We start from the raw sequence: 21,120 nt of genomic DNA, 5'->3' as shown, positions 1-21,120 counted from the left end.
TTTAATAACCGCCAAGCGTGATCTTGCAGCCCCGAGAGGAGAAACAGGTCATCTGCGGCCAATGTGCCCCATTTTTCCTCATTGGTTTTGGCTGTCACAGCTGGCTGAGTTATCTCACATAACTGTGACCAGTGCCAAGATGGGTGGATCTTATGGACAAGGGAAGCGCCAGCTCTGTAGCTCAGCAGGGCACAGGCCTGCCTGCTCTCCGTGCTCCACCTCCCTCCTCACCCTGTGGGCTTTGCCTTCAGGGAGTGTCTGAGAGGCTTCCCTTTCACCTCTATGATGCGGGGGGGGGGCATTGGACCAGGGCCTCCCATATAGTAGCCTGGCAGATGCTCTGCCCCCGAGCTACGTCCCCACCGTGCCTTACTGTGTCTGTTCTTTCGATGAAGTGAAAGCTTTTCCAGGGACCCAAAGGAAATCTCTAAGGCCCATCATGCCAAAGACAGTGGGATCACCAGATTAACCGTAGTGACTAATCACCAAAGGACCAGCAGATGCCAAGGAGACACCTGCTGTGGTCTGTTATCTTCTAATTCAGCACCCATAAGTTTATTATAGTAAGGACAGGCCAGGTCAAAGCAGGACAGACAGAATATTCATATGGCCTCACCAAAAGAAGGATTTCTGCAAATCTTTGGTTTTAAACAAGTCTCTCTCTCTCTCTCTCTCTCTTTTTTTTTTTTTTTTTTTTTTTTTTTTTTTTTTTTTTTTTTTTTTTTGGTTTTTCGAGACAGGGTTTCTCTGTATAGCCCTGGCTGTCCTGGAACTCACTTTGTAGACCAGGCTGGCCTCGAACTCAGAAATCCACCTGCCTCTGCCTCCCGAGTGCTGGGATTAAAGGCCTGCACCACGCCCGGCTTAAACAAGTCTCTCTTACATAGCTCTCTGCCCAGGTTCATTCTGGAGAAAGGCAAGGTTATTCCAGTGTGGGGCTCTGTTCCTCCACCAAATTGTTGTTGTTGGGTTTTTGTTCTGTTTTGTTTATTTTCTTTTTCTTTTTTTAAAATATATTTTGTTCTTTTTTAAAATATTTATTTATTATATGTAAGTACACTGTAGCTGTCTTCAGATACTCCAGAAGAGGGAGTCAGATCTCGTTACGGATGGTTGTGAGCCACCATGTGGTTGCTGGGATTTGAACTCCGGACCTTCGGAAGAGCAGTGAGATGCTCTTACCCACTGAGCCATCTCACCAGCCCTGTTTTGTTTATTTTCAACACAGAGTTTCTCTGTGTAACAGCCCTGGCTGTCTGGAACTCCTCAAACTCAGAGATCTCAGAGATCTGCCTGCCTCTGCATCTCACGTGCTGGGGTTAAGTGTGTACACTATCACTGCCAGCTCATATTTTTAACATGTTGAGTTAAAACATCATTTCTCGGCAGGGCATGGTAGTGTGTGCCTGCAATCTTATCACCTGGAAGCAAAAGGCAGGAGAATCACAAGTTCAACAACATCTTTGTCTAAATAATGAATTCCAGGCCAACCTGAACTGCACAAAACCTTGTCTCTCACATATATAAATACACATTTCTCTTGATTATTGGGTACTTTGCCCCCTAAATTTTCCACATAAGACAAATATCTCATTTGCTATACTCTAGTACTGACCTCTACCCAGGCTTAAATCCTCTTATAACCGTCAGGCTCCCCAGTCTGACCACTGGGATCTAGAAAAGAGCGAAGGCTTGCCTGTCTTTGTATCTCCGTGTACCTGTGCTCACACAGAGGCCAGCACAGCAGACTTCAACAGTATTTAGAGGCCAGATACGGTGGTACCCCACTGTTTGAGGCAGGAGGATGTAACCCTGTGACAGGGCCACAGATCTTAGCACAGTTGACCCCGTGATGGAAGCACCATCCAGAGTGTGAAACTCAGCCCGTAGACAGCACCACCTGCAACTAAAACAGACCTAATCCACCTAAGTCCACGGCTCTGGGAAAGTCTCAGAGCGTACTAACCTTGCTTTGGCTTCTGTAGTTCTGCTTCTAGCTAACTGTTCTTGCTAACTGAAATGTGTCAACAGAATGTGGTTTTTATCCTTAAAGAGAAAAGACTTGGCTACACAGGGATCTCGTTATAACACCCAGTGTCCTGCTGGCCGGGGCCGGCTAATAGACTTCGTATCGGTTTAAACTGTGTGTGCGCAGTCATCTCTGGTGGACACCACAGAGCAGCTCTAGGCCAGCTTGAGTTGTATATAAATAAAAACCCTATTTCAAAGCACCAACAACCATAACAAAACAATCTTTAAAGGAAGGAAGGAAGGAAGAGGAAGGAAGGAAGGAAGGAAGGAAGGAAGGAAGGAAGGAAGGAAGGAGAAAGCCACCAACAACACTGTAGGATTAGAAGGTAGTGTTGTTTATTATTTACCAGAGACTAAAAGCATTAAAAAAATAAACAAACCGCACTTTGTTTTGGGTTTTGGCTGTTGTTTTAGAGTTGGGTTCTGGTTTGGTTTGGAGATAGGGTCTCATGTTCCTGAGTCTGGCCTGGATGTAGCCAAGGACTCCGGATCTCTCTTGCTTCCAACTCCCAGACACTGGGATTACAGTATACGCCACTGGCTTCAGATTTTTGGTTTTGTTAGGCTGGCCTCAAACTTACTTTGCAGTCAAGACGACCTTTAACCTCCTGACTTTTTTAAAAGTTTATTTACCCTTTATTTTATGTGCACTGGCATTCTGCCTGCATGTACATCTATGTGGGCACGTCAGATCTTGGAGTTACAGACAGTTGTAAGCTGCCATGTGGGTGCTGGGATTTGAACTCCGTTCCTCTGGAAGAACAGTCAGTGCCCTTAACCCAGTCCGCACTTCTAACCTACATCATCACACTTCTGTGATTTCTGGCCTATGCTGGTGTGGTATCTGGGGATCAAACTCAGCTCATTGGGATTGTACTTTTCCCCACAGAGGCACCTCGCCTGGCCCCCACAAGTGTTTCTGGATAAGAGGCTAGCCCTCTCTGTGAAGGGCAAGACTCCCCTCCCCTGAGTCTGCCACACTCAGAAGCCGCTGTCTCTCTCCAGGGCCTGAGAGTGGGAGGAAGGGAGCCATAAGGGGCAGAACTGACGTCACCAGCTCACAAAGCTGCCTTGTCTCTCTGCTTCAGCAGATCTGCTCCTCACTGAACTTCCTGCGCTATGGTGGGGAAGCCCCTTGAAAAAAAGAAAAAAGGAGACGGAAGTGCAGAGCACTCCAAACCAGAACCTAAATGGTAGAGCAACAAACAGCAGCCTGTGCGGGAAGATAATGAAATTTACAAAGCTTCTAGGAAGGCCCATCTCAAGTCCTTGCAGCTGAGAGAATCTGAGCCTGCCACCTCAGAAGTGCCTAAGGATGGTTGTGAGCATGTGTGGATGACTTCTTCAGGAGCCGGACAGCAGGTTGGGAGGCATCTTGTCCTGGTGCCCGATTTTCCCTTTATTTAGTACACATATAAACTTGTCATTTAACAGAAATCATGTTCTTTTCTTTTCTTTATTAGTACCGTGGGTGTGAGTGAGTGTGGGTGCTTGTGTGGAGAACAAGGACAACTTTTGGGAATCGATTCTCTTACCATGTAAGTTCTGGGGACTAAACTCAGGGATCAGAGGTTGCACAAGTGCTTTCACCTGCTGAGACACATCGATGCCCCTCCCCCCTTTTTGAGTTAGGGTCTCATGCAGCCCACAATGGTCTCAAACTTATTTAGCCAACAGTGACCTTGAACCCTGATCCTCCTGTCTCCCTCTCTCAGCTGCTTGGATTGGAGGTGTGTGTCACCGTGTTCAATTAATGAAAGCCAAATTTTAAGTGGGCTGCCACCAGCGGAGGTCAGGGTGTCCCCTTCTGCCCTGTGGTGCATCAGAACCTTCCCATGCAGTGGGGAAGGGAGCCCTCCCCAACCCCTGCTAGGAGAGAACGCAGTGTTTTAGGGATAAGTCTACAGCAGGCACCTCCAAATTAGACAGCTAGTCATTATGAAGACTTAAGTCACCTTTAAAATCATAGTCAGGCATGGTGGTTCATTTGTCTAATCCCAGCACTTGAGAGGCTGACTCACGAGGATTGAGACCAGCTTGGCTAGCTACAGGAGGCCTTTTCTTGAAATGCAAAAATGAAAGGGGGGGTGGCTCACACCTTTAATCCCCACACTAGAGAGGTAGAGGCAGGTGGATCTCTGAGTTTGAAGCCAGCCTGATTTACATAATGAATTCTCAGACAGCTAGGGTTACTTAGAGAGATTCTGAATCAGATAGATAGATAGATAGATAGATAGATAGATAGATAGATAGATAGATAGATGACCTCTGACCTGCATGTACAACACACACACACAAATCACTAAAAGAAACAGATTGAAAATGATCAAAGTGCATTATATATACATCTACGAAGTGTCATAATGAAACCTTTGTTTCCCATAACTAATGAACGCTAATCAACTTCTTATTCCCAAAGTGAACTCATTAATAACAGCTTCAGAATTTGAGGTACACACATCGGCTGGCACTCCTCGAAAAGCCAAACAGTCTCTTTCACGCTCCAAGGCAGAGTAAGAGGTCATGAGCCTACCCTGGAGCAGTCTGAGGTCCCTCAGGTCAAGTTGGGACCTGACTAAGATCACACAGTGCTGAAGGTCGAAGAGCTAAGTGAAAGGGAGGTGGGAGCAAAGGCCAAACCACCGAGTCTCACACCCAAGGGACGAGAAGCAAAGACAGCGGCGGCCCATTATCTGCAGCAGGAAATGTTGGTGATCCCAAAGCCTGGTAAAGTGTCACCCTTCACCTAAGTAAGCAAGCTCAGTAAACTTCCCCGCTGTGATCTCCTGGCCTTCCCAGAATGCCTCTGGTCCCCTCTGAGCGCTCAATTCAACGACAGGGGTGCTGGGTCCTGGCCCCTGAGCCTTAGAGACTCAAAACTGCAAAGCCATTTTAACATCAACCAAAACAGAAAGATCCATTCCATTTCCCCCCCCCCCCCCCGTGGTGTTTGTTTGTTTTTTGGAGGCAGAGTATCGATATTCATCTCAAGCTTCCTTTCACTGTGTTGTCTGCAGCCACAGATCCTCCTGCATCCTCCTGCTTCCGAAATGCTGGGATCAATGTCTACCAGAAAGCATCCGAACTTGGGGATCATGGTACATCACTTCTGTAATCTCAGAGCTGCAGACGCCGAGGCCAGAGGATCAGGAGCACAAGGCCATCCTCGAGTCTATGGAGAATTTTGGTTTCTTTTAAAACCCAGTTATGTTGTGGGAATGAGTGTGTGTGTGTGTGTTGTGTGTGTGTCTATACCTATCTATCTTGCCCCAGAGAACCAGAACCCCTAATCATCAAGAAGTAGTCTATATACACCCCCTTTCTCCTCTAACTTCTTTCTCTCCAACCTACTGTTGGGGTTTGTAATAAAAGTCGGGAGGTAGACGTATAAGAACCTAATAAAGTAGTTTTTTTTTTTTTTAAAAAAGCCAAAACTCAACTATATTATGTAGGGAGTTCAAGACTACCTTTGTCCACTTGAGACTCTTTCTCAGAAAACACACATGAGGGCTGGAGAGATGGTTTGTTGGTGAAGAGCAATTGCTGCTCACTGCTGTATAGCTCGGGGTTCAGGTCCCATCACCCCTGTAAAGCCAGGCATCTGCCTCTAACCAGCTCTGAGGGATTACACCTCTGGCTGTGTGCTAGGAGGGCCACATGCATATAAATGAGTAAATAAAACCCTTCTTTAAAACCACACGAAAAGAAAGTTTCCAAATCACCAGGAATTCAGAACTAGGATAAGAAAATTACGTCAGGATGGTAGGCTCAGAACCCATGAGCAGCCACTGTCTAGGTGGCAGGACGACTCAGAATCAGACGCGAGTTTAAGTAATTTTTGTTATTTATATATTTATTTGTATTTATTGAGACGCGATCTCCTATGTAGCTCAGGTTGGCCTGGAACTCAAGATCTCCCTGCCTCCGCCTTCCGGAGCTAGGTTTTAGGATTGTGCCAAACCTAAATCTGCATTTCTAACCACCTCGAAGGTGTTCTGCGTGTCCGGACCGCATTTCTGAACCTCACTCGGCAACCTCCCACTGACCCTACCCTTGGATAGCAGGAGTTAGGTACTGAGGCTGGGATTTGGCTGGGTGAGGCCGGGCACTTGCCAGTTGGCAGTTAGATGGGAGGGGAAGTTATCTGTTCACAACCTCAGACGCCTGGGACAGAGCCTCGGGGCTCGCTGCCGCCCAGCCCGCCCTGAGAGCTGCTGGCCTCGGGCTCTGAGGTCCGCAGCCCCTCCGCCACCGAGCCAGCACGTTGCACACCGTGGCTTGCTGCTCTCGCCCTGCGGAGCAGGTGGCTTGGAGTGGCGATGGCCTGGGATGCGGGTGGCCTTGGGTGGCGGTGACATGGGGTGGCGGTGCCCTGGGGTGGAGCTGCCCGCGATGCAGTCTGGCCTCGGACCGTGCACCCAACGTGAGCGGCCTCGCATGCCGGGGTTGGGAGCGGAGTCACAGCACCTGCCCGAGCGGGGCGGGGCGTCATCCTCGACAGGACCCGCCCTGGACCCGCCCTCCCGGTCGCCCCGTCGGGAAACCCACGAGCAGCTCGGCGGCAGCGGCAGCGGCAGCGGCTTTGCCTCGGCGCGGTAGGTAAGCAGCAACGGGTCGCGACCCCATGGTGCCCTCGGACCTGGCAGCCCCGTGCTCCTCCGGGACTCCCTCCCAGCCGTCCCCTCCCCCACCCCCCTCAGTGAGATGAAGGGGCTGAGCCAGACTCATCCCCCATGCCTTCGCTTTTTGCCCCGCGCGGTGCCATCTAGCGTCTCTCGCGGTGAGACCCCTTCACCTCTGCGGTTAAGAAGCTGAGGGGCGAACTGGGAGCCCCGGAATCCCTCTTCTCCTCGCTCTCGCCCCGGTGCCTACTGTGTGCCTCCCCCGATTTGACCACCTCGTGTGCTCAAGCGTTGGGACTCCTTCCTGCCATACCCTGAACAGAAGGGACAAACCAGGAGAAGCCTCATTGGTGGGGGGTGGGGGGCCCCTCAGAGTCCTTTCCTGATTGATCTCCCCTTGGATGCTTAGCGCTTTGGAGGAGTGGGGGACGGAGTTCTGTGGTATTGTGTAGAGTGTATGACTGTGACTGTCACCACCAACTTCCTGATTCTCCCTCCCTCGTGATGACAGAAAGGAGAATCCTCCTGCTACTTGCCCAAAAGCCAGTCATCTAGAGACTCCAGACCACTGCAGAGGGCTCGCCTGATTTTGTGGACACTGCTGGCGATTGCTTGTCTCAAAGCACAAAAAGGAACCCGGCCGGGTCTTGAGCCGTAATCGCCACAGTGGTTCCAGGGAGAGCTGTAAGGTTGCACTCTGAGCTCATCCCTACAATGACTGAGGTTAATGACAGACACACCAAAGAGCCTCCAGGGCTACCTTCGCTTCACCACAGGTGTGTGTGTGTGTGTGTGTGTATTACATAGGCCGGGCTCTCCTGACAGGACAGCTGTTTCCCTGCTTGGCAGAGAAAAGCTAAGAAGGATGAGATAGGCAAATTCATATGATGACTAGATCAAGGTTTTGAAATACTCTTCATTCAGATTGTCCAAGGGCAGCCTGCATCATCGCAGGCTCCGTGTCCTCATGGACGCCCTGTGCTTTAAAGAACCCAGAGGTGGGGATACCAGGACCCCACAGCAATCGAAACTCTGAAAGAGACTGGGTACTGAGTAATTACTACCCACAGCTGGCACTGCCTCCAGCATACACAAGAGCCCAGCGAAAGGGAGGCCCCCTGGGTGTCAGGTGCCCTCTGAGATCAGAACTGTCTTCGTCCACGTTCAACTGGGAGAAACCCAGACCCGAGATCTAACCATAGGCTGAGTCCTGTTTGCACTGCCTAGAACAGAAGTCGGGTTTGGGAGGGGCCCTGTCCTCAGCTGTTCGTAGGGAAGGCTGTGGTGTATATAATGAAGGCTACAGGTGGCTGACTCAGCTCTGCCACTAATGTAGCTGCAGAACCTTGGCCACATCGCCACGTAAACATTCCAGGGCGGGGCGGGGAGCAAATGAGAAGGTGCAAGGGCTTTAGGGACCAACTGAACATAAGATGTGTCGTGGCTTTGGACGGACAACCCTGAGTGTGAGTTTAGCCTCTGGTCTTGCCTAGCTGTGTGCATAAGGCTCTGGTTCCAGTCTCCAGCACTGGATAAACTGGGCATGGTGGCCCGTGTCTGTAATGCCAGCATTTAAGAGGTGGAAGCAGGAAAACCCAAGGTTCAAGCTCATCCTTGGCTACGTGTTGAGTTTGAAGCCAGCCTGGACTATAAGACTCTGTCTCAATGCAAAAGTCAAGACCAAAGAAAACAAAATATAACTTGGGTGAGACTTTGGTTTGATTTTTTATTCCATCTTTGTGCTTTGAGACAGGTTCTCTCTTCATAGCCCAGATTGGCCTAGAACTCACTGTGTAGACCAGGCTGGACTAGATGGAACTCACTGTGTAGACCAGGCTGGACTAGGTGGAACTCACTGTGTAGACCAGGCTGAGTTCCTGCTCACAGAGATCTTCCTGCTTCTGCTCATCATCGCCCCATCCCCCACCCCCTAAGTGCTGAGACTAAAGGAGTGTGTCACCACTACAGCTCAGCTACTCAGGAGGTTGAGGCAAGGTTGCTTGAGCCCAGGTGTCTAGGGTGAGCCTGGGTGACAAGAGTGCAGCGGATCATAGTCTGAGTCCTTGGAGCCAATGCCTTCTTTTTCTTGAAAAACCGAAGGTAAGGTAGCATTGCCCTAAACATTCCCCGGGTCTGACGGACGTATCCCATCATCTCCAGCTCCAGAAGTGAGGCTGAGTACCCCAGTAAGTGTTCAGGACCAGAGGAACCCAGTAATGGCTGTGCCAGAGCTTAGGCGAACTTGGCTCGTCGGATAGCCTCAGCATTTCTTCTGGAAAGGCCCGAAATGTCCGTCCCCAGTGGACTGGATGTGTGAGGATTTGAATCAGCAAGAGGTCGAGTGCAGGGCAGTGCCTGTCTCTGTGTGTATCTCAATGCTGTAATTGTGCTGGAGAAAGGCTTGCGTGGTAAACAACGATGGGTTCAACCCAGGGAGAAAAGGGCTTTGAGAAAGATTCTGCTGGCACCTGAGAGCTCTGTGGCGTCAGGTTATCCTCCAGCGCCCGGCCCAGACTGGTCCTGAGTCCTAGGAAGAGATGTGCAGGAAGAAACTCCATCCTTACCTCAACTAAGCTCTGCATCTAATGGCAAATAAAGGACAGGTAAGGAAGGAAGTGAGCACACATGCATACACACCCACTCCACCCCATATACTCACACATCACACACACATCACACATGCACACATACACATACCCCATGCACTCACATATACACATGCATACACACACACACCACACACATACACACAGACATACCACAAATGTATACACACACTACCCCCCCCCAACACACACACACACATATATATATACCTCACAGGAATACACACACACTCTACACACTCATACCCCATACACTCATACATATATACACACATATCATACACACATATACATACACATACTCCACACATAACACCCCACACACTCACACACACATGCACACACACTCCACACATGAACCCCTCCACACACTCACACACACATATGTATGCACACATATTCACACACCACACATATACACGTATACTTCACACATACACACAGACACACCACAAATGTATACACATATTACCCACATGCACACCACACATATATACACACCACGCATGCACACACACCACACACATACATGGACACCACCATGCACACCATCACACACACCACATATACACACTGCACCACACACACACTACTCCCCCACATACATACTATCCACACACACATACATACTACCCCCCCCACATATATACTACCCACCTATACATACATAATACACACACATACTATTCACACACACACTATCCCACAAACATCCATACTACATATGCACACATACATACTACCCACACATACATCCATACTATACACACACACATACTACACACACATGAATACTACCCACACACATGCATACCACACTCCTCTGCAGAGGAATATATACCTTGGGAGTGGGAGGTGGCCGAACAGTCAGAACAAGTATTCTGGATGCAGAAACTTGGGAAAGAGGACTTAGGGTGGAGAAGGACAGGGAAACAGGATCTCCGTGTCTGGGCTTGCTCTCCATGAACGCAGTGGGAAAGTCCCACATGGAGAAAGCGTGGGGAGCAATCGGCTTTTGGAAGAAAGCCGCACACCCACCCCCGGAGGCGGCAGCACACCTTCGTGCAGAAAACCGTCTTTTCTTTGGTTTTTAGAGACCAGATCCCCTTGAGTTGCGCACATTCTCCATGTAACTGACGATGGCCTTGGGCTCCCTAATTTTATTTTTAGATCCATTTATTTTCTCTTATGTATGTGAATGTTCTTGCCTGTGTTCATGTATGCATACTCTGTGCATGCCTAGTGCCCGCAGAGGTCAGGAGAGGGCATTAGAGTCACGGGATGGGATCCCACAGGTAGTCGTGAACCACCTTGTTCTCTTCGAGAGCAGCAGATGCGCTCAAGCACTGAGCCTCCTCTCCTCCATCCATCCAGTCCAAGATTTGAGGATACACGTGTGGGCTGCCGTGTTCTGGCACGAAGACTTCATTTTATTTGTGTGTGTATGTGTGTGTGCGTGTGTGTGTGTGTGTGTGTGTGTGTGTGAGAGAGAGAGAGAGAGAGAGAGAGAGAGAGAGAGAGAGAGAGAGAGAGAGAGGCGTCGGATTCTCCCTGGAACTTCAGCTCACACTCATGTGAACTAACAGATGCCAGGGCTGGGAACTGAAGTTGGTTCCCTGAGAGAGCAGTAAGCACTCTTAACAACTGAGCCATCTCTTCAGCCTTGGAAGGCTTCTTGCAAAAAAAAAAAAAAAAAAAAAAACAAAAGAGTCACAAGTAAGAATTTAGACTGTCGGTTTTGTTTTGCTTTATTGAGACCTTAAGAAGAGAAAGACAGCCATGCCAAGCATCTGGCTAGGCTGGAAGGTAAGCGCAGACAGGATGCTGACCACTGGCTGATTTTGCCACAGTTAAATGGCCTTAGTCTAAAGGATCGCAACCAGAACTTTGCTGACCATGAGGTAGAGATGCCCAAAGCAAAGAGGCACTGTATCTCACCCTCCAGGGCTCAGTAAGGCAGGGACAGTTTGATGACAGTTTTGAGTGGAAAGGAAGGGCACATGGAACACAGGCACACACACAAACACAGATATACTCACACAGATACACGGATACACACACATAGATACATAGACACACAGACAGACACAGACACACAGATAGATACACACATGTAGACATACACACAGATACAGATACATACACACACAGAGAGACACACACATAGACATACAGAGACAGACACACACACACACACAGAGATAGACACACAGACACACAGATACACACACATAGACACACAGACATACAGACACTACACACAGACACACACACATAGACACACAGACATACAGACACTACACACAGACACACACAGATACATAGACACACATACACAGATACACACACACACACACACACATACACTCTGCACCTCCAACCCAGGAGGCAAAGCATAATCAGCAGGACGTGGGAATGGACTTGGTAACCTTGATACTGAGAAGGGATTGAACATAACAGATGTTGAAGCAGACCTGGAATTAGGGGCGCTTGCTGGGAACTGTGGGAAACTGCTCAGATTAGTGGGCTTGGCTGGCAGATGTAGGCCTGAGGGCTATGGAGGGGCTATGGCTATCCAGCCATCCTGGATGTCCAAGCTCAGTTCCCCATCCTAGGACCATCGTCCCATAACCCCCAGCTTGTCTCTACCCTATTGCCCACCAGCCAATGGTGACAGAGCTCAGTTCAGATTCCCTGTGTACCTTCCTTCAAGCCCTGGGAGGTTACAGAGGCCCTCCCTGGAGACCTGGCATAAACAAAAGTACAGGTACCTGACCTAGCAGGCTCCTTGCAGACAAACCCCCTCCCTAGCTGCCTGTCATCTTGATTTGTAGCAACTTTGGCGTGGGGGGTAAGACAACAAAGAAGGAAGAAACATCTTTACAGCCAAACACGGATCCAGTTACACGCAGTGGGTGAGGAAATCCTGTTGGGTGTTCAGTAGAAAATGTTTGAGTGACTGCAGTTCCATAAACTTAAAATGAACCCGGGTGTGTGGGCGGTAAAGGCATTTTGACGGGCTGGCTACCGAAATGGCTTTTATCTCATCTTCTGGAGAATGAGCCACGTGGCTGTAGAGCTGGTCCACGAAAGTGTAAGTCATCCGTCATCGGTGTGGGAGCCGTCCACCGAACTGTGGCCGCACAGGCATCCCAGGGGCAGGGGAGTTTTGGAGATCAGTCGGTGGTCTTTTGGTACTATGACTACAGGAGAGGCCAGGCTGCAGGGCCAGATGACGAGAAAGTGTCAATGAAGGAGGAGGAGGAGGATGATGAGGAGGAAGAGGAGGGGAAGAGGAAGAAGAGGAAGAGGAAGAAGAGAAGGGGAGAAGGAGGAGGAGGGAGAGGAAGAACAATAGCAATAAGAGGAAGAGGAGGAGGAAGAGGGGGAGGAAGAGGAGAAAGAAGATGTGGAGAAGGAGCAAAAGGAAGAGGAGGGGAAGAGGAAGAAGGGGGAGGAAGAGGAGGAGTATCGGGGAGGGAGAAGAGGAAGAGGAAGAGGAAGAAGAGAAGAAAGATGATGAGGAGGAATAAGAGGAGGGAGAGGAGGAGGAGGAAGAAGAGAAGGAAGAGGAGGGGAAGAGAAAAGGGGGAGGAAGAGGATGAGGAAGATGAAGAAGAGGAGGGAGAAAAGGAAGAGGAGGAGGGAGAGAAGGAAGAAGAGGAGGGAGAGAAGGAGGGGGACCAGACAGTCTTGCAGTACCCTTCCCCTCCTGGATCTTGCAACCAGCCTGATCCCTCTCCACCAGGATGTCTACCTCCATACACCTATGTGCTAGCGGTCAGAGGGCCTCCACCCTTAGCTATTGAAGAGATCTGTAATTGAGCCAATTATCTTGAGCAAATATCCTGTATGGATACCGTGGTGGCAGCTCCCTTCCCAGAGGCCACGTCTCTACTCTCTCCATGAGGTGTGCAGTTCATTTGATAAACAGGAAGAAACAAAGAGGCCACCTGGCCAGCAAGGGTGTGTTCGAGGTGGCTGACCCTGCCTTTCACTTGAGCGGGGACCTCACTCCATTCTTCCCAGTTTCAGCATCTTTAAGTATTTGATCCCTGAGTGGAATTGGAGAGAAAGGAGTGGCAGGGAGGGGGTTCGGAGTGAAAGGGGAGACTCAGAAGAACCCAGTTTCTGTATATACCTCCATGGGGGAGGTAAGAGTCCCAGGGACATAACAATGATCTGAGAACTGAAGACAGGACCTGCTCCTGGGAGCTACTACCTGTGTGTCACCAGTGAGGTCATCCAACCAAAGCCACACCCATAAAACAGGCTAAATACCCCATAGGGCAGCAAGCTGAGTTACAGCAGAACACCACCTAACCCAAATCCTCAAGGGAAGTGCACCCAGCGTAGTTACAAAACCAGTGTTGGATGTTTAACCCCTCTAGCCTGTTCCACTGATAAGAGGCTCAGTCACAGACTACATATAACCGGTACTTCAGACCTAGCCAGTGATAGAACAGAAGATATGGCCTGGCCTTTGGAGTCCAGGAGTCCAGGTCCATGGCAACGAAGAGAGACACGCTGACACAGGCCAGCTGTGATGAGAAGGAAGAACAAGCAGAGACAAGAGGCCAGACTTGGAGGTGTGGCTTCCTAGTGAAAAGCCCTTGCCCAGCATGTACAAAGGCCTGGGTTAGCTCCTCAGGACTGAGAGAAGAACACCAAAGAGAGGTGGATAAAGGGAACCCGTTAACTTTGTTCTGGTTTTATGAATTTCGTATAATTGGTTTTTCATATTCCAAAGATGACATGACATCAGAGACGGCTTCCCGCAAGACATGTCGCTAGACTCGGAGCTTAAGTATGCGTGGATAGCTTAAAAGTCCCACAGTAGTTTTACGCTTATAACAACATCAGACGTTTAAAGCACATGAAGTAAGAGGAAGTACTGGACATGTGGTCATTTAAACTTCAGCTAGCCTTCATTTAGAAATATAAATTCTGAAGGCCCTCATGTAGCCCAGGCTGGTTACAAACTCTGTATAGCCAATACACCTGAACTTCTAAGCCCCCTGCTGCCACCTCCTGGGTGCTGAGGTTACAAGGGTCACTGTGCCCAATTTATGCAGTGCTAGGAACAGAGCTGAGGGCCTCACATCCTTGACCCACTGAGCTACATCCCTAGCCCCAGTTCCAATTTTATATCAGGTAATGTTCGTCATCTTCCATAGGATGAAATAATATTAAAATCCGATGATTCGAAATGCATAAACTAAAAAGGAAAAATAAAGTTTCCCAAACACCCTTGTTAAATCTGTAGCATTTATACCTCTGAGGTTATTAAAGCTAAGAGCTTTGGCACACGCTGTTCCCATAAGAAATTGCCAAGAAGAAAATTTAATAAAGGAATGCAGTGTAGTTTGGGGGTTTGTTGTTTGTTTTTATAGAGCTAATGAAGGCGCATGCTGGGCAAGTTCTCTACCACGGAGCTATGTCCCCAGCACAACTGTTTTTAGGCAAGGTCTCGTTGTATAGACCAGACCTGGACCTCACTGTGTAGACCAGGATGGTTCTGGTCTTAGAGATCCACCTGGCTTTGTCTCCTGAGTGCTGGGATTAAAGATGTGTACCACCAAAGCTATCTTTTCGTAATTCTGGCCATCTTTAGGCCTAACATTTATGTGTAAGACTGTTTTTTCTGCATGTGAGTCTCTGCACTGCATGTATGTGTGGTGTCCTTGAAGACCAGAAGAGGGTGTTGGATCCTCTGGAACTGGAGTTCTGAGCAGTTGTGAGCCACCACGTGGGTGCTGGGAACACAGCCTATGTCTTTTGCAAGAGCAGCCCATGCTTTTAGCTCCAGTCTTCCTACCTCCATACTCTGGCCATTTAAAGACTTCTCATGATGGTTTCCACACACTGGGGCTATTTGACAGTGGCGGCTTGGAATCAGAATGTGGGTAGACGCTGGGCTCCGCTCGCTGGAGCAGCCATTCTGTTTGTTCTGTCTGGGAGGGCTTCCACAACTAGGGTCGGGGCATCTTGGCTCGACAGGCTGATGAGTGGCAGACCCAAGGGAGGAAAAAGAGCTGGGAATGGAAGTTCGCTCACAGCAAGGGAGGGCTGTGAGCTCACCCACTGGTGGCCCCGAAGGCCAAGCTGCACAGGCCGAAACAGGAGGGTCATGCGCATGCGCATGCGCAGGACTTGGGAGGTGGATCCCACCGAGCCCCGAACTTAACAAAGTTCTACATTAGAGATTATTCCTTTTCCAAAGCTGGTGGGGCTCACCCTCCTGGTCCTTGCTAACTCCAATTCTAGGTATTGCAACCCACACGGAGCAGAAACCTTTAGCCCCAAAGCCCTACAGCATAACGTGCAACTGTGTGTTTCTTGAATGGTGTCTTCCGGTTGCCGGCATGCTGAGCCGACACTGGAGAGAGCAAGTCCCTTCCTGCCAAGACTAATCACAGGTGTCTCGTTTCATTTCAGGATGTGGTTAGAACCTTGAGGAACTGCAGGTTCCAGAGAGAACACTTTAGACGGCCGGATTGGATCCAGAGAGCAGATGCTCAAGAGAACTTCAGTTTAGCCCAAGGTCTCTCCGCGGGAAATATAAAGGACAAAGGTATCTGCCTCTACAAGGGACTCCAAGCAGTGCCTGGATGAGAGTGCTGGAGTGACTGGTGACTCCGGAGGCCTTTCTGGAGGAGGTGAGTCCTAGCCTGCCTCTTGACTACTTACGGCAGTGTTACCCAGGCTGTATCTCTAGTTGTACCCATGTTTATGGGAAGTAGGCAGAAAGGTGGATGAAATACAGGCTGCAGGGTGGCTCACAAGACCTGCCTTTTCCTCTGGAGCGCGGTCTGCACAGATCTGGACTGAGGTTCACATATCTCAGCCCCTGGGAAAGAGGCTCCACACACAGTTCTGCTTCCCCGGAAGCCTTCTTGAGGCCTGTGGGGAATCCTGCCTTCCTCCTGTCTGTGTCTGGGACCTCCCATTCATGTTCTCTAAGGAGTTTTCCCATCATGTGCCTGTATCCTACCCTCAGACCTAAGCAAATTTTTCTGGTACCACCTCTGCCTTCCTCGTGGCGGCCTCCTGGGTCAGATCTCCAGGCTCCTCTTACCCGGTAGTCAAGGTGCCGAGCAGGTCATTGCTCACCTCAGCAGCTCCCAGCCATTGTATTCTTCCTGGAAAACCCTATACTGTTCCTCATTTCTCAAGAGCAAGTGGCATAAAGGCAGTGCTGGGCTTCAGCCCCACCTGCAGGCTGCCCTTGCTTCTCTTTGGCCTCCTGCTCCCTTGGCCAGCTTGGACTGTGCTTGGCTTGTCCAGGCAAGTCCACCCAAGTTAGGAACTTGGGTGCCTAACCCAGGCTTTCCCCAGTGTGACGTTCTGCCCTCCGTCCCCCATCTGCCATCTCTACAGACTCCTCCTCCCATCCAAAGATGTCCCCTTATGATGCTCTTGCTTCATAATCCGGAATCTCACTTCCCCAACTAACCATGCCCTCCTTGAGTGGAGCCCGTCCCCATCCCTGCCTTTCCCTAGTCCTTCAGAGTCTCTGGCACACGGCAGGTCTTCCACACATATTGGCAGACTCAATACATGCCTCCTAGTTCTTGCTACAAAACAGGAATTAAAAAAAAATTATTTATTGGGCTGGAGAGATGGCTCAGTGGTTAAGAGCACTGACTGCTCTTCCAGAGGTCCTGAGTTCAATTCCCAGAAACCACATGGTGGCTCACATCCATATGTAATGGGATCTGACGCCCTCTTCTGGTGTGTCTGAAGACAGCTACAGTGTACTCATATAAATAAATAAATCTTTTTAAACAATTATTATTTTGTGGGTGCGGGTGTTTTGGTTCCATGTATGAATGTGTACCATATGCATGCAGTGCCCTTGGAGGCCAGAAGATGGCGCCGGATCCACAGTTACAGACGGTTGTCAGCTGCCATGTTTGTGTTGGGAACCGAACCCAGAACCTCACCAAGAGCAGTTTGTGCTCCTAACCGTTGAGCGTCTCTCCAACCTCAAAACAAGAATTTCTTTCGTGTGATTTTTGATAATGCGATGAAAGAAACCATCTGTCTCCCCAGCTCAGACCGAGACTGCTGGCCATTGAGTCTATACTGACCATGGGTTTGCCCTCTGCATATGAGGGCCTCCCGACACCAGGCTTCACTCAGGCAGGGCACTTGTTTTTTTCTTCAGTGCAGATGTAGGATGGGGGTGAGGTAGTGGTTACTACCGCAGTAACCAGGCTGGTTACTACTATAGCCCAGAGTCACGTTTATGAAAAAACACCCAAGGTGTGATGCCATGGCTCTGGCCAAGGAGCACATGCCTGGGGGTAATTTCTGGGAAAGCGCATGGGGATTTATTGGTTATAACAGCAACAATACCTGAGGGTTTAGAGGATGACGGGATCTCTGCTGTGAGTTTTGCATACATCACCTAACTTAATCCTCGACACAGCCAGCCAGTTGGTTGTTAGTGACCCCCCAGTTCATAGATGAGGAACCTGAGGCTTAGAGGGATGAGCTAAGTCACCCCAGGGCCACGCCAGGCGAATGATGAAATAATGACTTTGAAAACTGAACTGTGGACAGAGATAACACTGCCAAACTTCTGAGAAGTGTTTTCTTTTCTCTCTTGAACCAACTCTAGCAGAAGGTGCCCCTCTAAAGAGGGGGAACTGAGCCTGTGGCCGTGTCTCTCTCTAGCCACCAGCGTCTATCAGCTAGTGACCTTTATGCCAGCTTAGCTCCCATAGGAAGATCTATGGGCATTCACCCTCTGAGCCTTTTGGACTGGGATGCTAGCTGGTATGCCTCTCCCACCCACCCACCCCGTCTAATTCTGCCTGGAAGGTGTTGTCATTGAATCTTAGATTTAAAACAATTTAAAAAATTATCTAAACTGGAATTAGTGGCGTGTGTTTATAATTTCAGCCTGTTAAAACTGAGACAGGAGAATCACTAGGAGCTACTGTGAGCTACATCATGAGACCCTGTCAAAAAATAAATAATTGCCTCTGAAGGCAGAGGTAGGCAGGTCTCTCTGAGTTCAAGGCCACCCTGGTCTACAGAGTGAATTCTAGGATAGCCAGGACTACACAGAGAAACCCTGTCTTGAAAAAAAACAAAAACAAAAACAAAAATGGGCTGGAGAGATGGCTCAGCAGTTAAGAGCACTGACTGCTCTTCTAGAAGTCCCAAGTTCAACTCCCAGCAACCATATGGTGGCTCACAACCATCTATAATGAGATCTGATTCCCTTTACTAGTGTGTCTAAAGCCAGTGACAGTTGTACTCATATAAATAAAATAAATAAATCTTAAAAAAACACACATATACATATATACCTATATGTGTGTGTGTGTGTATATGTGTATGTATGTATATATGTATATATGTGCATGTGTATATGTGTATGTATAATGTATGCATATATGTATATGTATGCATATAATGTATATGTGTGCATATGTATATATGTATATATGTGTGTATTTCTATGTATGTATATATGTATATGTGAGCATATATGTAGATATGTATGTGTGTGTATATATATATATATATATATACATATATATACACATGTGTATATATGTATATGTGTGTGTGTATATGTGTTATGGTGAGTGAGTAAACGCAGGAGAGTCCATTGGTGGCCTGGCTAATTCATAAATTTTTGTCTTCAGAAACTGGTTTCATTCTCTGCCTCTTTGCAGCTTCACCACGCCTAGGCCTCCAGGGTCACACAAACCAGTTTAATCTAACACACTGAGTGAGCCAGGCATGGTGGTACATGCCTCTCATCCCAGTACACAGGAGGCTGGGGATCAGGAATTGAAGACCAGCCTGGGCTAATTAGCAAAACCCTGTCTCAAAAGTCCAAAACAACCTAGGGATAAAAGTGTAAGTGCTTATGGAGTTCCCGTCTTGGTCCGACCCTCCGAGCCACGTTGACCAGTGTGTTCCAGCTGAACTTTATTTTAATGGCAAGCTGTTTCCCAAAGCAGTTTCCTCCAGGTAAGAGAGACCCAGACCCGGTTTTCTCAGTTTATAGCAAAAGGAAATTTAGGCACCAGGACGCCTTGCAACCATTCTCCACTGAGCTATGCTCAGGCCCCGAGTCCCTACCTCCCTGCCCATCTCAGTAATGGCTAATTTTCTCATATCCCTCTTTTCTCAGGTTGAGCCCCAGGCGTAGCTACGCTGGCATGTCAAGCCATTTCCAAAGTGAGGCATAAGACTTGGAGCCGACCCTGCCGGGGTCCCAGTTGAGAAGATGAGGTTGCTACGAAGGCGCCACATGTCCCTGCGCCTCGCCATGCTGGGCAGCGTCTTCATGCTCTTCCTCTTCATTCGGCAGAAGGATGTAAGCAACCAGGAGCAGGCCATGGAGAAACCGTGGCTGAAGTCCCTGGCTGGCCAGAAGGACCAGGTCCTGGACTTCATGCTAGGTGCTGTGAACAACATTAGGGACGTCATGCCTAAGCTGCAGATCCGGGCTCCAGAACCGCCTCAGACTCTGGTCTCCACAAACCACTCCTGCCTGCCCGGGTTCTACACCCCTGCTGAGCTGAAACCCTTCTGGGACCGGCCACCTCAAGATCCCAACAGCCCTGGGGCAGATGGAAAAGCATTTCAGAAGAAAGAATGGACCAATCTAGAGACCAAAGAAAAGGAAGAAGGCTATAAGAAACACTGCTTTAATGCATTTGCCAGTGACCGCATCTCCTTGCAGAGGTCCCTGGGGCCAGACACCCGGCCTCCTGAGTAAGTACTGCGCTCTTAGAATTCTCTGAGACCAGAGCTTTCCCAGAAGTGTGGCCAGGAGGGCTGTGGTCATCGGCCAGTTGTCAGGAAAAAAGCCGAAGAATCCCTGAATAGCCAGGGATTTCCCTTAAGCCGTCTTTTCTTTTGCTGGCAAGTTGCCCTGATCCCAGGGGCTGGAGTTCAGGAGTACTATGGTCTAGCAGGGACCCACAGGGACCCGTGAGACTGAAACACAGTTATGGAGGGACACAGGACACAGAAGAAGGAAGCCAGGGCTGTATGCAGACCAGGATCTGACACAGGGCACCTGGAGGTGCTGGGACAGAGCTGTGGTTTCTGCAGCCCTGCCCTTAAGATACTTAGCCTGCCAGCTGGGCCTCTGATGAGAGAGAGGAAATTTCCTGACTGCTGCTGTGTGGGTCTGGAAGGTCCCCACACCCCTGGGTTCCCTCACATGAAGGCCACAGGCACACCAAGTCATTCCAACTTGAAGTTCTTTACATTGGCTTTAGAACGGGAGACGCACATTTGGATCTTAGAGCTATCCCCGCCCTAATATGTCCCCTGCTACACTCTCACTGTGCCCCGATGAAAGATGTTCTTGTCTTCCACACTTAGCCATTGTCCTTTTCAACTAAAGAGTTAGTTGGAAAGAAACAAGTCACTTCACTAAAGTCATGACTCTTTAGTGCCAGGGGTCGGGGGTTCCTCAGACTTGAACCATGTATTTCCCAAGGCCCTACAAATTGCAACTTGAGGTAATAGGAACTTCTCAGCCAGGGCAGGAAACTCCAGAAGTTCCGTGGCTGGTCCATACAACAGCTTCCTGACAAGGACTGAATCCGAGTGTCAGGGAAACTGGATCTGGTATCACAAGTCTATAATCCCAGTACTTCAGAGGCTGAGGCAGGAGAATTGCAAATGTGAGAGCACTGGTTTTCAGTGGGAGACACACCCCCCCATCTCCACAAAACAAAAAGGGTGTTCAGCTGTGTGGTCCTTGAAACTGGGGACCCAAGTCCTTACCGAGTCTAGATGGCAGGATAGCCAGGTGTCGCACAATGGTTGCTGGAGATCATTGCGGAAGGGCCCGGAAGTTGCCAGTGTTGGTAGAG

At 49.2% G+C, this 21,120-nt stretch overlaps 1 protein-coding gene and 1 long non-coding RNA gene across 6 annotated transcripts in view; both read left to right on the top strand.

The window, feature by feature from the left end:
* Positions 1 to 3,195: 3,195 nt before the first annotated feature.
* I730030J21Rik (RIKEN cDNA I730030J21 gene) lies at positions 3,196 to 5,428 on the top strand. 2 transcript variants are annotated; one of them, NR_045781.1, is made up of 4 exons: positions 3,196 to 3,393; positions 3,495 to 3,569; positions 4,451 to 4,758; positions 5,049 to 5,428. It is a non-coding gene; the product is annotated as an RIKEN cDNA I730030J21 gene (long non-coding RNA). The 2 variants fall into 2 exon arrangements; NR_045782.1 differs by lacking the exon at positions 4,451 to 4,758.
* Positions 5,429 to 6,556: 1,128 nt separating this feature from the next.
* The window catches only part of Galnt6 (polypeptide N-acetylgalactosaminyltransferase 6), a 39,462-nt gene continuing 24,898 nt past the window's right edge, over positions 6,557 to 21,120 (top strand). The window contains exons 1-3 of one of the 4 annotated variants that reach the window (NM_172451.3): positions 6,557 to 6,626; positions 15,698 to 15,918; positions 19,419 to 20,005. In NM_172451.3, coding sequence (NP_766039.2) covers positions 19,515 to 20,005 — 491 coding nt within the window. In that variant the 5' untranslated portion in view covers positions 6,557 to 6,626; positions 15,698 to 15,918; positions 19,419 to 19,514. Of the gene's footprint in view, positions 6,631 to 9,056; positions 9,257 to 15,455; positions 15,527 to 15,697; positions 15,919 to 19,418; positions 20,006 to 21,120 lie in introns of those variants that run through there. The other 3 variants (NM_001161767.1, XM_030248437.1, NM_001161768.1) reach the window with 3 other exon arrangements.

Source organism: Mus musculus, chromosome 15, assembly GCF_000001635.26.
Source record: "Mus musculus strain C57BL/6J chromosome 15, GRCm38.p6 C57BL/6J".
Classification (NCBI taxonomy): Eukaryota; Metazoa; Chordata; class Mammalia; order Rodentia; family Muridae; genus Mus; species Mus musculus.
Note: the sequence above shows the minus strand (reverse complement) of the source record. Positions and strands in the feature narration are given on the sequence as shown.